This window comes from Hemibagrus wyckioides, linkage group LG26, assembly GCF_019097595.1.
Source record: "Hemibagrus wyckioides isolate EC202008001 linkage group LG26, SWU_Hwy_1.0, whole genome shotgun sequence".
In the NCBI taxonomy this organism is placed as follows: Eukaryota; Metazoa; Chordata; class Actinopteri; order Siluriformes; family Bagridae; genus Hemibagrus; species Hemibagrus wyckioides.
In genome coordinates this window covers 3748295-3769587 of record NC_080735.1, presented here as the reverse complement: position 1 = coordinate 3769587, position 21293 = coordinate 3748295, and the positions used below count along the sequence as shown (strand labels likewise).

The following is a 21293-nucleotide window of genomic DNA, read 5'->3' as shown; positions in this document are numbered from 1 at the left end:
GAGACATGCAGCCAAGATCGCAGCCGACCCCTCTCATCCCAGAAACGAACTTTTTCAGTCCCTCCCCTCTGGCAAGAGGCTCCAGACCATCAGGACCAGGACCTCACGCCACAAGAACAGTTTCTTCCCCACTGCAGTCAGCCTGCTGAACAGTGCCTCACTTACCCCCAGATGACCCCCTCCCACCCTGGACACTCACTTTCACATTCTAAATTGCACTACTGTTCATTCAAACTTACACTTTTATACACAATACTCACACTTTTGTATGCAATACTTATCTCATTTTACATTGTGTACATACCCCATATCTGAATATACACTATATTGCCAAAAGTATTTGCTCACCTGCCTTGACTCGCATATGAACTTAAGTGACATCCCATTCCTAATCCATAGGGTTCAATATGACGTCGGTCCACCCTTTGCAGCTATAACAGCTTCAACTCTTCTGGGAAGGCTGTCCACAAGGTTTAGGAGTGTGTTTATGGGAATTTTTGACCATTCTTCCAGAAGCGCATTTGTGAGGTCACACACTGACGTTGGACGAGAAGGCCTGGCTCTCAGTCTCCGCTCTAATTCATCCCAAAGGTGTTCTATCGGGTTGAGGTCAGGACTCTGTGCAGGCCAGTCAAGTTCATCCACACCAGACTCTGTCATCCATGTCTTTATGGACCTTGCTTTGTGCACTGGTGCACAGTCATGTTGGAAGAGGAAGGGGCCAGCTCCAAACTGTTCCCACAAAGTTGGGAGCATGGAATTGTCCAAAATGCTGAAGCATTCAGAGTTCCTTTCACTGGAACTAAGGGGCCAAGCCCAGCTCCTGAAAAACAACCCCACACCATAATCCCCCCTCCACCAAACTTTACACTTGGCACAATGCAGTCAGACAAGTACCGTTCTCCTGGCAACCGCCAAACCCAGACTCGTCCATCAGATTGCCAGATGGAGAAGCATGATTCGTGACTCCAGAGAACGCGTCTCCACTGCTCTAGAGTCCAGTGGCAGCGTGCTTTACACCACTGAATCCGACGCTTTGCATTGCACTTGGTGATGTATGGCTTGGATGCAGCTGCTCAGCCATGGAAACCCATTCCATGAAACTCTCTGCGCACTGTTCTTGAGCTAATCTGAAGGCCACATGAAGTTTGGAGGTCTGTAGCGATTGACTCTGCAGAAAGTTGGCGACCTCTTTGCACTATGCGCCTCAGCATCCGCTGACCCCGCCCCGTCAGTTTACGTGGCCTACCACTTCGTTACACTTCCACGTTCTAATAATACAGCTGACAGTTGACTGTGGAATATTTAGGAGCGAGGAAATTTCACGACTGGATTTGTTGCACAGGTGGCATCCTATCACAGTTCCACGCTGGAATTCACTGAGCTATTGAGAGTGACCCATTCTTTCACAAATGTTTGTAAAAACAGTCTGCATGCCTAGGTGCTTGATTTTATACACCTGTGGCCATGGAAGTGATTGGAACACCTGATTCTGATTATTTGGATGGATGAGCGAATACTTTTGGCAATATAGTGTATATATATGTATGTTATATATATATAAAACATGGGGGTATTAGAGTCAGCTCAGAGGACAAAAGGGATTCACAAAGCCATGAAACAATGACCGAATCCAGCACGCTGCCTCGACAGAAGTGGTACTCAAGCTGGAAATACAAGCATGCGACAGTGCATGAAACTCACCAGCATGAATGGCACTAATTTCTTTCTTTCAAGAATCAATTCATTAACATACCACTCATCATCGCCCACATCAAGCTCCTCAGAGTCCGATGAAGACAATACTGTAATTCCCCATTCGGGTTGGGAGAATTCCCAAAATGAGCTCCCAGAGTCGAAGCCGGGAAATCCAAGTTGGGAGAGAGAGCAAGAGGACAAGGACTGCTTGTTTCTATCATTAAAAACTCTTTATCCTAACCACTACTGCGTTCCTAATTACTTGCTGCCTGATAGTACCATCTGGCCAGTCATGGACCCAGCAGATGTTTCAAATATGCAAAAGCGCCTCCTAACCCTGTCACAGGCTTAAGAAGCACCACCAGCATCTTCGCCAGCCGTGCCTCGAGAACCACATCTGCCTTATGCAGAACACTTCTCCAGAGAGCTTGGACTCTGTCAGCTGTCCGCAATGCAGTGCGCCATGGTGTTCGAGCTACAGCCCTCCTCATTTCCCTCTGAGTGCTCCAAAGTTACATAGGTCATCTCTCAGCTCTCAGACAAGGCCAGTCTGTTGGCAACCGGCAAGTGGGAGTGTCAGTCAATCTGTGCTTCCTACTAGGTCTTCTCCAGCGAGCTGTGCAAGGTCTTTGACACCACCGTACCCCAACACGATGCCATGCGAGTGTTGAATGAAATGAACAGTGGATTTTCGTACAGCAGCAGTTGACAGCGATGCACCTAGCACCACAGACTGAGACAAGCTACACACTCCTTCACTGTCATCACCAGCACCAAGAACTTCTTTCTCGGGTCTTCCACCTTCCACCCAGCCCATGGAGATTGGCCATCGGCATCTGCCTCCCGCCAAGATGGCCATGTCCTGCACCGAGCACTTTGCTGCCCCAAGCCCAGGCAGTCAAGGAGCTTCACTAAGTATTCCTATCCTTCCTAGTTTCCCTTGGCTCGAGAAGCACAACCTCTACATTAACTGGACCAGCAGACCTGGATCTGGACTAGGACACTCACTGCTATGCCCACTGTCTCTGCCCTGCCTTTCCAGTTCCTGGTGCTGTCATTGACAAGCCCCTTCCCAACCTCAGCTCCATTCCTGCCGACTACAATGACCTACTGTCTTCAGTAAAGCCACGGCCTCCACACCAACCATATGACTGCACCATGAATCTTCTGCTTGGAAGCATGCCCCCATGAGGCCACCTGCACCTCCTGAAAATCACCAAGTACATCCACGAGTACCCAGCTGGAGCCAGGTTCTTTATCGCAGAGAATGACAAGTAACTCCACCCAAGCATCAACTAATCGACTGAACACCATCACTGTCAAGAATTGAGATATCTCCTGCCAGTCATGTCCTTAGCCTTTGAACTCATCTAGTGAACCACCATGTTCACCAAGCTGGACCTGCATAATACCTACCACCTTGTCCACGTCATAGAAGGGGATAAGTGGAAGACGACATTCAACACCACCACCTGACACTACGAGTACCTGGTTATGTTGTTGGGCATCGCCTCCATCACATGTATTAGCTGTCACTGTTCTCCACCCAGGAACTAGAGGCCTCATCCTTTCTGCCCTTGTCCTGGTCAGATGGTGTCAACATGCCTTGAAAAAGGCTCATGCAACACTGCTCAAGTCTGTGAGAAGCTACACCTGCTGGGACCTTCTTATCGTGTCAGCTAGAGGGTCTGGCTGTCCACCAGGGTCCTGCCCCTGAAGCTTGACTACAGGAAGCATGCCCCACAATTTGTTGGTCCATTCCCGAGCTCCAAAGTGCTCAACCCATTAGCGGTCCAACTCAAGCTCCCCAGAGTTCTGCACTTTCATCATACCTTCCATGTCTCCAGACTCAAGCCTGTGCAAACCTGCTCATTGGCCTGTTTTTTTTTTCATTTAAATTATCATTAAAGTCTCTTTATCTTAACCCCTGTTGCATTTTGTATTTTGTGTCCTAATTTCTTGGTGACTAATATTATGGGGTACTGGGTGTAGCTCTTCAGAGGGTGGTGCGGTCAGCTGAGTGCATCATCCGTACCAAGCTCCCTGACCTACACTCAATCTACAACAAGCAGTGCTGGACCAAAGCCAGGAAGATCATGAAGGACCTCAGTCAACAATGGACTTTTCTCCCTGTTGAGGTCAGGGAAGTGCTTCTGCTCCCTGAAGGCCAAAACAGAGAGACTGAGGAGAAGCTTCTTCCTGCAGGCTATATGGTCTGTCCAGCAGAACTCCACATAGGACTCACTGATTGGACTCTCTATCCTTCCTACGCATGTGTTGGAAAACACCAAACCATACCGTACATTTGCACATTACAGGACTGTGACACACAATACATAAAACATAAACATACAGTATATGGCACATATATGGGACATTCTGGTCCCGTTATACACAAAGAGGCCCTGTGCTTTACGATGGACAGTACCACTGCTCATCACCTTATTTCACTAAATGACCACTCCATACTGCTGCTGTCTGCACCTTGCACATTATTGCACACTATACACTGTATAATACAGTTGTTTACATTTTACATTTTTATATAATTCTGTATAATACAGTATAATACAATTGTTTACATTTTACATATCTTACATTTCTTATATATATTCTATATTATATATATATATATATATATATTCTGTATACACAGATACCCTACCTTACTTTATTTATATTTTTATTTTATTCATATTATATTCTATTTTTATTTACCTACTGTGAATTGTGGTTTATATAAATGTAAGCATTTCACTGCATATCATACTGTGTACAATTATGTACATGACCAATAAAATTTGCAATTTTTTAATAGATTAATTAGACAAAAGTGAATTTGAATGATTGAAGTATGAGGTGCATTTTCTTCATATTCATATTCTGATCATTTACCAAAGTAATACTAACTTAAGTCAGACCAGGATGAATGCCCTAGAAGGAGTAACATTTAGATAATTAATTGTGTGAGTAAAATAAGTTAATGAATGATGACTTTTTTAAAGACAGCATAATAAGCATCAGCACTAAGTTAACATTCACCACCCTGTAAATTCAGCTCTATCTGTTCACCTGTCTTTAGTTTATTCAAATTCATGAAAAAAAAAACATGCAGCTTCAGTCTGTTAGCATGAACATCTCACACAGACATATTTGTGTGTTATTCAAATATGTTCCAGGGGAAAAAACATCCTGGAAATAAAAACACTGTGTCTTATTTTAGGGCAATATGCAAAGTAATGAGAGGGGTTGAAAGAGAACAGTGATACTGTATAATAAGAGGTTTATTAGGTTCAGGTGCACAAGGTGAAGTGAAGAACAGATGCACACTCACAACACACACCCTGCTTGGAGTACATGACATTAACAGAGGTACAGATATCTATTTCTTAATGTATAGATGTTTATTTAAATTTCATATGTCTAAATGTATCACAGCAAGGTTGGCTTCTCGAATTTGATGTACACTTTGGTCAGAAAGTAACACATTTACACAATCAATAGGTTTATAAAAATACAATCATTCTAATGCGTCATTGTTTCTATAGTAACAGCTTGCACAGGGACATGTATGAAAGACATCTTAGCTCTCAGTGTTTTGTAACAGTCATGGTACTTTGCATAGAGGATTTTATTATTTTCAGATTCTTCGTCATTTTTAGACAAAGAAAGAAAGAAAGCGAGAGAGAGAGAATAATTGCTAGCAGAACATAGAAAGGGAGATATAGACAGAGCCTGATAATAATATATATAAGACGTAATGTTGGAAATGTTTTTTGACATTGTTTTTCTACAGATATGGTTCACCTCATTTCAGTGAGCCTGCTCTTCTCAGGTCAGTGTGTACACATGAATCATACGTGCATGTGTGTGTGTGTGTGTGTGTACATGTGTGTGTGTACTGTTTATTAGAAAAAGTAAGATCAAGTCTGTGAATGTGGTTTCAAAAATGATTTGGGCCTTTATTTTGATGCCAGTGCATGAATTTTCACTTTAGCTTCAATTTGAAAATATTTTGGATAAGTTATTTTCTGTTTGTAATCAGTGGCTATTTTTGTATAGATAAATGAAACTATCCATGCTAAATTACTGAGCAGCTCAAAAGTGGGTGTAAACATTTGCTGATGCAGCACCAGTGAAGTTCGTGAAATTCCATTGCAGGGGTCAGACTGTATTTTAGTGAATCAGTTTTAAAGGCCAGGTCCTACTTTTACACCAGTTTTGTGGATGCCCACTATTTGTCATATTTTTTAAAAAATTAACAGTAACATGACATGTTTTGTTCTGTGGGATCCCAATCGTGAAGTCTTGAAGCTTTCTAAAATTATTAGTTGAAAGTTTTTATTATTAGTCCTACTGGTATTCCTACTGGTACTCCTTCTGTATTTGTATCTGTTTAGAAGATATTATCTTTTAATTCTAAATAATTTAATTAGATCCTTAACATACTTAATATGTGCCTGACCTAAATATTTCACATTGATCTACAAAAATAGACTGTAATCTTTTTAATGACAGCATCATTTAGGATTTATTCCAAGCCGCATGAGATCTAAACAGTGACACTTGAATGTGATGTTGTTTACTTTTATTTGAAGTAAAAGGTAATTTGATGATCTGATCACACAGCAAAATAAACAATCACATAAGAAATCCATAAAAACTCGCTATATGTTAAATTAGCATGTTATCATGAAGATGAATATCATCACTGTAAAAACTCTGACCAGGTGGGTGTGGAAATGAGAGGCAGACAAGTTCACACTTCTTGAGCTGAAACTTTATTTATGGTTACACTATTTCTGACGTAATCAAACACATGCTCACACACTCTCACATGCTCAGTTTTCTCTCCCCACTCCGCTCTCTTTTCCCTCCAATTATCCCCCTGTGCGTCTAACAATAAGTATAGGTATATAACAATAAACCTTACCATGCTCTCCCACAAGCTCCATCCTCCATTCACAACCCTCCATTTGACTCTGCCTCCACTTCCACAATTACTTTCAAGCTAGTTAATGTTGTATCATAATAAATAGGTATTAACATTATATACTTTGCTTTCTGTTTCTGATTTCCTCAAAATATTTAAATGTTTGCACAAAAATTCATAATATTAAAATGTTTATATTAAAAAGACACTTTGTTTAAATAACAAAGGACTCAAGAAAGAAATATAAGTTTACAATCTTTTTTGTGGAATTTTTTGTGGATTATTTGACAACCTTGAAAGTATGAAGCCCACAATAATGTGAAAAGTTGGTTTGTTATTCCAGAAAAAAATAAAGTGAACTCGATTTGATCTTTCTTTAGCCTGGACTATTAAGAAAAAAATTATAACTAAAAATTATTATCAAGGTATAGTTACTTGAGATAGAATCTTTTTTGTTTTGTTTTTTCAGTTTTCTAATACGTTATTTTACGATTTACTGTTATAAATATTCTCCCATTGTTATTGAATCTATACAATAGAATATTTATTATGTCAAAGTATATTTGCAACACCCCAATATGTCTCAGCATACAATGAGCAATTTTCACTTACTGATCTCATTTTGAGCATGAGCTTTCTACACTGTATTATATCTGTGTATTGGTTAAGTCATTTTCATAGCTATACAGTCTGAATGAAAAAAGTTTTACTTTGGAAATTGCATGTTTAGAGCTCTACAAAAAGGTGATGGATTCTGAGTATCGTAGTGCAGGGTGGCCAAGTCCCTAGACCGCTGTGTGTTTTAGGAGACAGGATTATCTGCCAATGTTCACCTGACACTTATTTACAAGTAAGAGATGACAAATAAAATCTTATTATAGTACCATATAAATACAAGTCTCTTCCTTGTGTTTTTCATAAAAGTATGTGGTAAAGGAGCATATATTCCTCATCGCTATCACTTTGTGAATGAAAATAAAACCTGGAGTGAAGCTCAGACTTACTGCAGAGTGAAATACACTGATCTGGCAACCATCAACAACATGGGAGAGATAAAGAAGCTGAATCACACACTGATGAAGGAAAATGCAAAGAAAGCTTGGATTGGTCTACAGAGAGAGGGACCTGGGAAATGGCAGTGGTCTCTGGCAGACCAAACTTTCTACAGAGACGGAGACACTTACAGAAACTGGAGGAGTGGAGAACCAAACAATTATGGGGGAAATGAGTACTGTGTTGAAATGTTCAGCAATGGCTTGTGGAATGATAACCAGTGTGAGATGTTAAATCCTTTTGTATGTTATGAAGGTAAATGTCTGGAGTATCGAATCATATTATTTATTTCCGTGATTTTCTTTTCCATTTTTATTTTATTATTATAATAATAATTATTATTATTTATAATTATTTTTATTTTTTATTATTTTTTTGTAGAAATAAACACAAACACTAAAAAATATGTCTTGATTAATGAGAGAAAGAACTGGTATGATGCTCAGATCTACTGCAGAGAGAATCACGCAGACTTGGTCAGTGTGAGGAACCAAACTGAGAATGAGGAGATCTGGAGAGTGATTCAAAGTCCAGTGGGTTTGCGAGTTTGGATTGGTCTGTTTAATGACTCCTGGAAGTGGTCAGATCAGAGTAACTCCTCATTCAGATACTGGGGCTCTAATAAACCCAGTGGTGGTTTTAACTGTGCTGCAGTATCTGAGTCTGAGCAACGTTACTGGAGTGATGTGGACTGCACAGAAAAACTCCCATTCATCTGCCAGGAGGGTGAGATAAATGATGTTTTTTCAACAGAATGTTTTTTTTAATTTTTTTTATTAATGATTACTGATGCTGTTTTGTATTGCCATGAACTGTATACTATACATTCTTTTCCAAATACATTGCACTTGGATCTCTGGGTAAAATGAAACTTTTGTATAAACATTTCCAAAAAAAATACTATTTATGTTAACATTATCTTCAGAATATTATATCCAGATTCCTGGTTTAATGTTCTTCTACTAGAAAAAAAGACAGAAAAAAACAATATTGTGTTGTAAATATTCATTTTAGCTTTTAGTAAATGCTGCTTTTTTTCAGAATTTCTGATCCTGATTAAGGAGAATCTGACCTGGGGGGAAGCTCTGAGATACTGCAGGAACCATTATCATGACCTGGTCTCAGTGCGCACTGAGGAGATGCAGCTCTGGGTGAAGGAAGTGGCTCAAGATGCCTCCACTGAACATGTGTGGCTCGGCCTGCATTACGACTGTGTCCAGCGTGTCTGGTTCTGGGTTTTTGGATCAATGATCTGCTATGAGGACTGGGCCCCGGGGAATGGGACCTGGAATGAAGACTGCAGCCATGAGAAGAGAAGTGGAGCAGTGCAGTCTGAAGGAGAGAGGAAGTGGATCGAGCTGCATGAGAGCCACAAGCTCAACTTCATCTGTTCTACCTATGATGGTTAGTCACCAAGGTTTTTTATGCGTGTGTAATTATGTATTTTTTTGATATTGAAATTAAAATTGTTTCTTTGTTTTGTAGAGTTGAAGTATAAAATATGAGCACTAAAGACATGGTGTGGTCCATCTGTATCCAGCATCAGCTGATCTACAGTACTGTCTCATTTATACTCTTCTACACTTTATTATTATTGTATCCTCTTAATACAGATGTTTCATCATATTTTTAATGTTGTATTCAGTAAACTCAACTGTCTCCATACAGCATGATCTGTAGTATGTTATGTATATACTACTTACTGTTCTTACAAATAGAGGGTTTATGGGTAATTAAGGTGGAATCTATTTACCTGATGTTTAAACTACAGTGTCTTTAGTTTGCACATTTAATTGTTTTTAAAATTCTTTCTCAGAATAGGGAACCATACAGACCAAGTGGTCCACACAACAACTTGGCACAGGATTTACACCAGATGCCCTTGGGATTGGCACTGCATCCAATGGCTGGGCTTTGGGCACTGGCTGGGACTCAAACCTCTGGCCTACCACTGAGCCACCAGCGGCCTCAATATGTTTTTTTTTTTTTTTTTTTTTTTTTAAATAGTTTTTCTTATTTAATTTTGTGCAGTTCTTAATTGTTTGCTTTTTGAGTGTGTTATCAGGATATCTGCATAATTACATGTTGATGATTTCTGTACTTGCTTCTTTAATGTGCAAGAATATGGACTTATGACTGCTGCCAGTTTAGTTTCCTATCAAATAAAAATATTTTTTTTAAGTATGTGTTTTAGTGTTTCTCTGCATTTTGTGTTCTACTTCACAAACATACACACAAAGATGAAGGGCTAAAGGTTAGGGTCATGTTTACATTTGTCATTTTGGTTATAATTTGATTTGTTTAGACTAAACAACACTAAAACCACCTTAATTGAATAATTTCTTATAATTCTGGCTGATTCTTTTTTTTTTTACTCTCAAAGTGTGAAAGTTCTGAAGAATAATCCCATAAACAACTCTGGTTCAATCAAAAGTGTAACGTCGCCGGCCAGCCACCAGCACGCTCCCTTATTGCCTCCGGCTCACGTGCCAGCATGGCACCTGCATGCGTTGCTATTTAAACCTCAGAATTCCTTCACTCTGTGTGCGGACATAGTCTGTGCTAGAGTTAGGGTGGTATGCTGTATCGAAGTGCATAGCGCGGCGAGAGGTAATTTCTAGAGGTCTGGGATTACTAAAGGCATCCCTTGAATTCTCTTCTCGGTATTTGTATCAGAGCGCTAGGCGCTCTGAGAGGTAATTTCTCGAAAGAAATTTAAGAAAGGTTTCACTAAGGTCACAGCATGGTAATTCGTATTGGCGTGCACAGCGCTCTGAGAGGTATTATCAAAAGTGTGCTGTGCACAAGAGTTTCAGCAGTGGTGCAGCTTCCTGATCCTCTTCTGCACATTTCCACAAACAAATATTCTGGCTTTGCTTGGCGAAGCGGTAGAGCATTGGGCCCGTGTCCAAAGGTTGCAATTGTCTTGGTTTGAACCCTGCTCTGGACGTGCCTTCCACACCCCAAGCACTCTACTCCACTTTTCATCTGCAATCCATTAAACCCTCATTATCCCATTATATTATTTTCCCATCCTTCATAACTTGTACACCCAACAATTCCACCATACATTGCTTCATCACCCCCTGTTCAGTTGCACACTCCCTCTATCTGCCCCAAACACCAGTCCACTCTCCCCTCAGCATCCTCGTGGAGGACGGGGCTGACCCGGTACCCCTCCTAGCATTACCGAAGTTCACCCCATAACAAAAAGCACAAAGAAAAGACAGCTGCAGCTACTTTGATAAAATACAAACAGCACAAAAGAAGTACAGAAATGTCCAAAGGTACATAGAGGTGGAGTATAATCTAGACACAGCATTATAAAACAGTACTTATTATCTCTTTCTAAGCATCAGCATCAATTACTAAAATTATTTTAAAATCCTTAACATCTTCAATACAAAAAGCAGTTTAAATACACTCAGCTAGTCAGTGTTACATGTCTGGTTCTTAGAACTACTCCTCTTATGATCTGTAACTGAACATTTCATCAAATCAGTTTGAACTATCCTGACCTCAGGATCAAACATGGGAGACTCTGTCCGAGTGGACAGACAGGGTGCCAATACTATTGAAAGCAAGTGGATACATGCATGTGGTAAGGTGAGTGGATATATAGGATGCCATATAGGTAAATGAATTGAGAGTCTTCACAGCTACAGCTTTTGAGATATTCGATCATCCGCTACAGGATAACCGCAATTCCGATCAGTTAGAAAATGTACACCTTTATCAGTCCTAATAGCCTTAAAGAGGCTGCTGAGTTTGGGGGAAGAAGCATGAAAGCTTGATGAGTTATAAAACTAGAATGTAGCACAATTTCAGCTTCTGTACCCAGAAAACTGCATCCTGAGAAAGGAACAAAATGCGTCATGACTGATGCTATGGGAATGCTTCACTGAGTTGTGTCTGAAGCTCTGTGTGCACATATCAATTTAAAGGCTCTGATAGGACCCATGACGAAAGGAATATGCACCTATAAGTCCATATAAGGACATCTATGTTACATTACTCCAGCTTCTTCTGTCTGAACTAAGCCCAAGTGGACGCCTGGGGTAAGCAAAGCAGCATCTTGTTCCCTTCTCAGGGAACAGGGTTACATACGTAACCTGGTGAAGTTCCCTTTTGAGGGAACTCAATGGTGCATCATGACTGATGCTATAGGAATGTCAATACCCATGTTGCCACACGCTGGTCGATATCTCTCCCAGGGGCCATGAGAGAGCATGAGCAAACCAGGAATAGAACATCAATTAGCCCTGAAGGACCTGGTACTCAGGATTGGGGTACAGGTCCAGATTATAGGACCTGATAAAGCTGTGTGGAAAGGACCAGCCTGTCACAGCACAAATTTCCTGGAGGGGAACACCACTAGCCAAGGCACTGGATGAGGTGATACCCCTAGTAGAGTAAGCTCTAACACCTAGAGGTGAAGCAATACCATGTGCCTTGTAGGCCTGGATAATGGCCACTACTACCCAGTATGCCAAGCACTGTTTGGAGCCCTTGTTCTGGATCCCAAAGCAGATGAACAGGGAGGAGGACATAAGTGGACATAAGTTCTTAGGGCCCTTACTAGGCAGAGCAAGTGCAGCCTCTCCTGTTCCAATGACTCATGGGGCAAAGGACAGAAGGCCTGTAAGATGACCGGATGACTGGCCATCCTGGGCACCTTGGGGACATATCCCATCCTCGGGTGCAGGATAGCCTTGGACATTCCAGTCCAGTTCCAGGATATTTATGTGAAAAATAAATAAAAATAAAATAAAATAAAATAAAATAAAATAACTAAATAACTAGAAATAAGAGTATATCATTAAATTTAATAATTAAACTGTTTTATCCCTATTTTATCCCTAATGAGCAACCCTGTGGTGACGGCGGCAGGGAAAAACTCCCTGGGATGGAAACAGAAGAAACCTTGAGAGGAACCAGGCTCAGAAGGGAACCCATCCTCATTGGGTGACACTAAACAGTAAATAATGTAACTGTAACTGATTAATGTCCTTTCTACGACAGAAATCAATGGCCCACGAGGAACTATTAGGTCAGTGTAGTTTCTAAGGTCATTATAGACACTAATTCTTTGCTGTCACAAGTTGACAGATGTAATGGCAGATCTGTGACTGTATGAAAGTCCCCAAGTGGCTCTGTCCATGGCTGTCTCCTGGTCCACACAGATCCATCCACAGCATCAGTGGGCACCAACAAGCGACGAGACTACGACCAGGGGTAGGGCAGTGGTCACACTGGAACTGGCAAACAGTGGGAGCTCAGGAGTGGGATGTATAGCTTGGCAGAGAAAGACAGAGAGAAAGAAAGATATTAAGAATGATTCTGATCATGTGATGTTTAAGACAATGTAGATTATGTATAAAGTGCAGGCAGGGAGACCGGCAAGACTAGCTATGACAGCATAACTAAAAGAGAGAGCCAGAAGGTCACAGACATGAAGGCTTCCCGGGACATAAGGCATCGAACCACTTCACAGTCAGCAAACCTGAGCAACTTGTGAGGGTGGTAAAATGACAGCAGCCAAACATCCCAGTACACCAAACATTCTATGCCCATGAACCTTTCAGATCTGCTCCTTTACCTAAGAACTATATATTAAAAGCTTGACAAAACAAATGTGTCTTCAGCCTAGACATAAACATTGAGACTGTGTCTGAATCCCGAACACTACTTGGAAGGCTGTTCCTTAACTGTGGGGCATTGAAAGAGAACACTCTGCCCCCTGCTGTAGCCTTTGCTACTTGAGGTACTACCAAGTAACCAGCACCCTTTGATCGGAGTAGGCGTGGCGGATCATAAAAGACTAAAAGATCGCTGAAGTACTGCGGCGCGAGACCATTTAGTGCTTTAAAGGTTAGTAACAGTATTTTATAATCAATGAGAAATTTGATTGGGAGCCAATGTAATGTGGCTAAAATAGGAGTGATGTGTTCATATCGTCTGGTTCTAGTTAGGACTCTAACTGCTGCATTCTGGACTAACTGGAGCTTGTGTATGCTCCTACTGGAACATCCAGACAGTAAGGAATTACAATAATCCAACCTAGAGGTAACAAAAGCATGAACTAGTTTTTCTGCATCACGAAGTGACATCATATTTCTTAGCGATATTTCTGAGATGAAAGAAGGCTACCCGAGTGATATTATCTACATGAGCTTCAAACGAAAGACCAGAGTCAATAATCACACCAAGATCTTTTACTGCTGGACAAGATGAAACCAAAAGACCATCCACCATTACTTTGTAATCAGAAAGCTCACTTCTAGCTGCATGTGGTCCTAGTACTAGCACCTCTGTCTTGTCTGAATTAAGCAGGAGGAAGTTAGTGGCCATCCAATGTCTAATGTCCTTTACACATTCTTCTATCTTAATAAGCTGGTGTCTCTCATCTGACTTAGCTGAAACATATAGCTATGTGTCATCGGCATAACAGTGGAAGCTAATACCATGTTTATGAATAATTGCACCAAGGGGTAGCATATATAGGGAGAAAAGCAGTGGGCCTAAAACAGAACCTTGTGGAACACCGAACATAACCTTGGTATGCATAGAGAAGTGACCATCTAGATCTACAAACTGATATCGGTCAGTCAGATAAGACCTGAGCCAGGAGAGCGCTGTTCCTTTAACCCCAACAACATGTTCTAGCCTATCAAGTAGAACAGTGTGGTCAATGGTGTCAAAAGCTGCACTAAGATCCAGTAGCACCAGTAAGGAGACACAACCCTGATCAGAAGCAAGTAACAAATCATTGACCACTTTAACCAGTGCTGTCTCTGTGCTATGATGAGGCCTAAATCCTGACTGATACATTTCATAAATATTATTTCTATACAGGTCTGAACATAACTGCTGTGCTACAGCCTTTTCTAGGATCTTGGAGATAAAGGGCAGGTTTGATATTACTCTATAGTTAGACAGCTGACCAGGGTTGAGGTCCAGTTTTTTAATCAAGGGTTTTATAACTGCTAGCTTAAAAGATTTAGGCACATAGCCAGTGCTTAGGGAAGAATTAATGATTTTTAGAAGGGGTTCGGTAGCTACTGGTAATATCTGTTTAAGGAAAGATGTGGGTAAAGGATCTAGGATGCAGGTAGAGAGTTTTGAAGAGGAAATTAGTGAAATTAGATCAGGCTCTTGAAGTGGAGTGAAACACTCTAAGCTCTGATCAGAAATAGTTATATTATTTAAGGAATTATCTAACAAATAATTTGGTTTTAAATTAATAGTCTGAATATTTTGCCTGATATTGTCAATTTTATCATTGAAGAAATTCATGAAGTCATTGCTGCTACATATAGATGGTGTGCGCTTTTCTACAGTGGTTTTACTCCTAGTTAGTTTTGCTACAGTACTAAATAAAAATTTAGGATTGTTTTTCTAATTTTCGATTAGGGCAGAAAGATACACTGATCTAGCAGCACTAAGAGAATTTTTGTATCTCAGAAGGCTTTCCTTCCACGCTAACTGAAATACTGTTAATTTAGTTTGACGCCATTTACGCTCTAGTTTCCTAGCTGATTGTTTTAAAGCTTGTGTGTGGTCATTGTACCAGGGTGCTAGTTTCTTCTCTTTAATTATTTTCCATTTAAGTGGAGCTACAGTGTCTAGGGTGTTCCGAAACATTGACTCCAGGTAATCAGTCGCCTGGTCAAGTTCTGTGGGGTCAGATGGTGAACCAATCATGCGAGATAATTCTGGGAGACTATTGGTAAATCTATCTGCAGTAGCAGACGTAAATGTATGCTTCATACGGTAACGTGGCAGGTCACACATCTCGTGTCTAAGCCGCATTTTAAATTAAACAAGATAGTGATCTGAGATAGCTTCTGACTGTGGAAGAGTGACTATGTTTTCTATATTTAATCTGAATGTAAAAATGAGATCCAAAGTGTGACCTCCATTATGAGTGGGTCCTATTACATTTTGATTAACACCTATTGAATCTAAGATGGATACAACTGCTGTTCTCAGAGGGTCTTCTGGCTTATCAAAATGAATGTTGAAGTCTCCTACTATTAATACTTTGTCTAAAGAAACAACAAAGTTTGAAGTAAAGTCTCCAAATTCACTGAGGAATTCAGAGTATGGCCCTGGGGGTCTGTAAACAAATTAGTGGGACTGACTTTGTGAACTTATTATTTGTGGCTGCATACATTAGGTTAGTATAAAGAACTTCAAATGTGTTGAATTGATGTATGGGTTTTTGTGTGGGGCCTAGCTTATTATCATGAAAAACTGCGACACCTCCTCGGTTGGTGCATATAGCTAAAACCAGGCGGACAAGCTTCATTTAATGCTACATACTTGTTTTGTTTAATCCATGTTTCTGTTAAACACAGAAGACTAAACTCCTGATCAGTAATCACTTCATTAATAAGTGCTTTAGTTGACAGATCTTATATTTATATTTATTTTTACAGTCCTAATTTCAGATCAAAGGTGCTGGCTGTGCATTCACTATGATCTAGTTTTATGTTAATCAGGTTACTAAAACAAATTTTCTGATTTCTGTTAAAACATTTTCGTTTGCCTCGGGGAATAGACATAGTCTCAATGTTATGAACCCTGAGTGACGACTCATTGCAGTTAGCAGACGGTCGGATTAACCTGCTTGTATTAGTCTGGCGGGTTGAACAGTAGCTATTATGGATGTAATCTGAGGTATGACTTACCAGTCAGATGGTGCGCAGTGTCCTGGATATGTTGTCGGAGAGGACTGCTGCTCCAGCTCTGCTAGGGTGCAGGCCATCATAACAGTAGAGCCTAGGACGCTCCCAGAAAACATTCCAAATATCAACAAATGGTATTTTCTGTTCTTGACACAAAGACTGTAACCATTCATTAAATGCAAATAGCCTACTGAACCTTTTGATTCCTCACTGGAACGTGGGAAGTGGTCCTGACACGATGATCCTTGTCGGGGGCGATGTGGTCCACCAGGCTCCTGAAGTCCTTCTTCAGGATCTCCGTCTGCCTCACCCTGATGTCGTTTGTGCCAGCATGGAGGACCACAGCTCCGATGTTCTTGGTGAGGATCGCAGGTACTTGTGCAGCGACATCAACAACACAAGCACCAGAGTGTGCACCTTACCTTTAGCCGCAGTAGCACATACATGCCAGATGATGGAGTCTCTAGGCTAGCCAGCTAGGCTAGCTTCACCTGAAGGTCGCGGATCTGCTTCTCCACGGCCTCCAGCTCCACATCCACCGAGTGCAGCTCAAAGGAATCCTCGCCTGCACTCAAAGGCAAACCCACGACCAACATAATGTTAAAACGAAGTAGAATAACAGAGAGAATTGGTGAAAAATGTAGAATCTAAACAGACTCGAGATAGCCAGGCTAGTGGGTTAGCGTGCTAATAGCCGGGTTAGCGTGCTAGTGGGCTAACCAGCTGTAAGTGGGTGTTCAGGAAAACAAATAAAACTAGTGATTTAAAAAGCATTTGGAATGAGAATGTTATGTGACACTATCAGCTAATGAAGATGATATAGGATAGAAATCTAGAAAACTTAGCGAAATTGTAGGTCAGCTTGACGGAGCTCAGAAAAACACGTCAGGCCAAGCAATGAACTGGGTCCTGACCATACCAGAGGCGAAAAAGCCTCCAATTCAGAGCATACAGCTTTCTAGTGGATGGAGCATGCAACAGAGTCTCCACTACCTCAGATTAGAGGCCTGCCTCTTGGAACTGGTTACCCTCAGGGGCCAGACCCAGAGCTTCCACATCTCAGGACGGGGGTGTAAGATTGCTCCCTGCTCCTGAGAGAGGAGATCTTTCCTGACAGGAATCTTCGAAGGTCCATGAACCAAACTTAAGTGAGGAGCCACTAGAAGAAGGTGGACTAGATCATGATGCACTCTGGCTAGGACTTCTGGGAGCATAGCTATGGGGAAAATGTATACAGGTGTAGCCTCAGCCATGTTTGTACCAAAGCATCGAGGCCCAGAAGGGCTGGGTGCTAAAGGTAAAACCACAGCGGACAGTAGGTCGACTCCTTGGAGGTAAACAGATCTACTTCCACACAGCTAAAAATCTGCCAGATGCTCTCCATCACCTGCGGATGGAGACGCCACTCCCCTGGCCTCAGCACCTGCCTCAACAGGAAGTCTGCATTTTGATTTATTTGTGCCCTGGGATGAAAATCGCTGTCAGTGAAAGAAACCTGGTCTCTGTCCATAGCAGAATCTACTGCACCAACCTGAACAGAGGGCACAAACGTAGACCGCCCTGATGATTGATATAGGAAACTACTGTAGTGCTGTCTGTGCACACCAACACTTGGTAGCCCCTGAGGTGTGGGAGAAAGCGTTTCAATGCTAGAAACACCACCCAGGGCCCAGGGTCCTGGGAGGGTCCTGGGCGGGGTGGCCTTCCAAGACCCCTCCCCAGCCCAAAAGCAAGGCATCCGTTGAAAGAGTTTTGTGATGATGATGAACCCCTTGAGTGGGACCCAAGGTCAGGAACAGGGGTCTTTTCCACAAAGGCTGCAGGGCATAATTCTTATGGCACTAAGGTGATGCCTGTGGGAAGGAAAGCCTGCATCCCTGAGCCAGAGCTGGAACAGCCTCATGTGTAGCAGACCCAAAGGGATAACATTGGCTGCTGTAGTCATAAGGCAGAGCACTCTCTGCACTTCAGCAAGAGAGAGGCTTTGGCCTCGCTGAATAGCTTTCACTGCCGACATTATGGAAGCCACCCGAGCAGGAAACAGACATGCCCGCATCATGGTGGAATCCCAAACTACCTCCAAGAAGGTGGTTCTCTGAGAAGGAGAAAGTACACACTTTTCCAGGTTCAACATGGGCAAGCACAGCACCTCGATGACTGGCCGCCATTGCCTTTGACTGGGCCAGGTTGAGCCAGTTGTCCAGGTAATTCAGTAAATGGATGCCCTGTCTGCTTCCTGGCACAGAGCATAAGATCTCTGGCTCAGTGTAGCTCAAAGACTGTTTCAGGGTTAAATCCCTCACCACAGTTGAGTTCCTTCAGCAGGTCAGCCTGGTAGGCCTGCAAGACTGCCATGGTGTGCAGCGACGCACCAGCTTGGCCTGCTGTAATGTAGGTCTTCCCCACAAGGGCTGAGGTGACTCTACATGGATTAAAAGGGAGAGCAGGCTTCCTCCATGCTGCTGATGTAGGGGTGAGATTGCAAGTATCTCTTCAACCCTGAACATGGCTGCATACCCATGATTTTCAAGCCCAACGATGGCCAAATAATTAGAGTAGGCCAGGGAAAAAAGGCAATGCAGAGTAAGGATTCCTCCAGAACCTCTATCTCAGCATAGAGGTCGGGGAAAAATGGCAGTCACTGGAGAACAAGCATGATGACCTCAGGGCCAGGGTAAAGTTCCAGAGAGACATGGCTGAACCCAGCGGTGAACTTTTATCAGCACATCAGCTGCCCCACCTGGGGTGAAAGGACACTGGACAACTGCTACACAACAGTCAGAGACGGCTACAAGGCACAATCTTGCCCTCTGTTTGGAAAGTCTGACCACGTCGCAATCTTCCTCATGCTAAAATATAAACAAAGGCTCAGGCAGGAAGTTCCAGCTTGGAGGGAGGTCTCATGCTGGATGGACCAATCAGTGGCCGCTCTGTAAATGCTGTGGATGACGTAGACTGGGACATGTTTCGGCACAGCTCTGATGACATCAACATGTTTACGGAAGCAGTTGTGGGATTCATCGGGAAACTAGCGGATGATACAGTTTACAAGACTATCATCAGAACGTTTCCCAAGCAGAAGCCGTGGGTGGATAAATCTGTTCGCGATGCTCTGAGATCCCGCTCCGCTGCGTACAACACGGGGCTCGCCAGTGGAAACATGGACGAGTATGAAGCTGCATCCTACAGCGTGCGCAGAGTGGTGAAGGAGGCGAAGCAGTGCTATGGACAGAAACTAGAGTCGCAATTTCAACAGAGTGGCTCTAGGAGTCTGTGGCAGGGACTAAGAACAATAACGGACTTCCTGACAGACAGACCACAGGCAATACGGTTGGGCAACCATGTCTCACCCTCACTCACCCTCAGCACTGGAGCCCCCCAGGGCTGTGTTCTGAGCCCCCTGCTGTACTCTCTGTACACCTATGACTGTGTGGCCACTTCCAGCTCCAACAACATCATTAAATTTGCAGACGATACTGTGATGGTGGGCCTGATCTCCAACAACAACAAGACGGCCTACCTAGAGGAGGTTAGAAACCTGGAATTATGGTGCCAGGTCAACAATCTCCTCCTGAACGTCAGCAAGACTAAGGAGCTGATAGTGGACTTCAGCACCAAGCAGGAGAGAAATTACCAGCCCCTGACTATCAACGGGTCCCCAGTGGAGATAGTCGACAGTTTCCAGTACCTAGGTGTGTACATCACACAGGACCTGACATGTTCCTGTCACGTTGACACCCTGATGAAGAAGGCTCGGCAGCTTCTTTATCATCTTAGACGCCTAAAGGACATTAAACTGCCCTCAAAGGTGCTAAAGACATTCTACACCTGCACCACTGAGAGCATCCTGATGGGAAGTATCATTGCCTGGTTTGGAAACAGCACCAAACAGGACAGGCAAGCTCTCCAGAGGGTGGTGCGATCAGCAGAGTGTACCATCAGCACCGAGCTTCCTGACCTGGACACTATATACATCAAGTGCTGCTGGACCAAGGCCAGGAAGATAATAAAGGACCTCAGCCATCCCAACAATGGACTCTTCTCTCTGGTGCAGTCAGGGAAATGTTTCCGTTCCTTGAAGGCAAACAGAGAGCGAATGAGGAGGAGCTTCTTCCAGCAGGCCATTCGGGCCGTCAACCAGAAGACCTAGTACCTGGACTTTCTAGACTTACCCCACACATGAACATTACATTCTACCTCAGCTGATTGTTGCACACACAAATTGCACTACTTGTATACTCTGCACTACTCTGCACACACAATAACCACACTCACTGGACATATTTGTGTGCATGCACCGACACTTTACATACCATATAATTTATTGTCATTACTTTTATATATATATTTGACTTTATTATATTATTATACTATTATATTATTATATTATTGTATTATATATAATATATAATAATTGTGTATAATATATTGTATTATATTATTATTATGTTTCTATTATGTTTATGTTTATATTATATACACATTTATATATATATATATATATATATATATATATATATATATATATATATATACACTATATTGCCAAAAGTATTCGCTCACCCATCCAAATAATCAGAATCGGGTGTTCCAATCACTTCCATGGCCACAGGTGTATAAAATCAAGCACCTATGCATGCAGACTGTTTTTACCAACATTTGTGAAAGAATGGGTCGCTCTCAGGAGCTCAGTGAATTCCAGTGTGGAACTGTGATAGGATGCCACCTGTGCAACAAATCCAGTCGTGAAATTTCCTCGCTCCTAAATATTCCACAGTCAACTGTCAGCTGTATTATAAGAACGTGGAAGTGTTTGGGAAGTGGTAGGCCACGTAAACTGATGGAGCGGGGTCAGCGGATGCTGAGGCGCATAGTGCGAAGAGGTCGCCAACTTTCTGCAGAGTCAATCACTACAGACC

General features: G+C 42.2%; 1 protein-coding gene across 1 annotated transcript; it reads left to right on the top strand.

Moving 5' to 3' along the window:
* The first annotated feature begins 5411 nt into the window (after window positions 1–5411).
* On the top strand, window positions 5412–9646 carry LOC131346385 (macrophage mannose receptor 1-like). Its single transcript, XM_058379798.1, has 5 exons — window positions 5412–5533; window positions 7556–7939; window positions 8066–8410; window positions 8726–9088; window positions 9170–9646. The coding sequence occupies exons 1-5, from the start codon at window positions 5497–5499 to the stop codon at window positions 9187–9189; spliced, it is 1149 nt and encodes a 382-aa protein (XP_058235781.1). The 5' UTR covers window positions 5412–5496; the 3' UTR covers window positions 9190–9646.
* The last annotated feature ends 11647 nt before the right edge of the window (window positions 9647–21293 follow it).

Excerpts from the sequence above, each read along its gene's own strand:
- LOC131346385 (XM_058379798.1), top strand. The coding sequence starts at position 5,497 with ATGGTTCACCTCATTTCAGTGAGCCTGCTCTTCTCAG. Across the intron at positions 7,940-8,065 it reads TCCTTTTGTATGTTATGAAG|AAATAAACACAAACACTAAA; the intron begins GTAAATGTCTGG and ends ATTTTTTTGTAG. Across the intron at positions 9,089-9,169 it reads CATCTGTTCTACCTATGATG|AGTTGAAGTATAAAATATGA; the intron begins GTTAGTCACCAA and ends TTTGTTTTGTAG.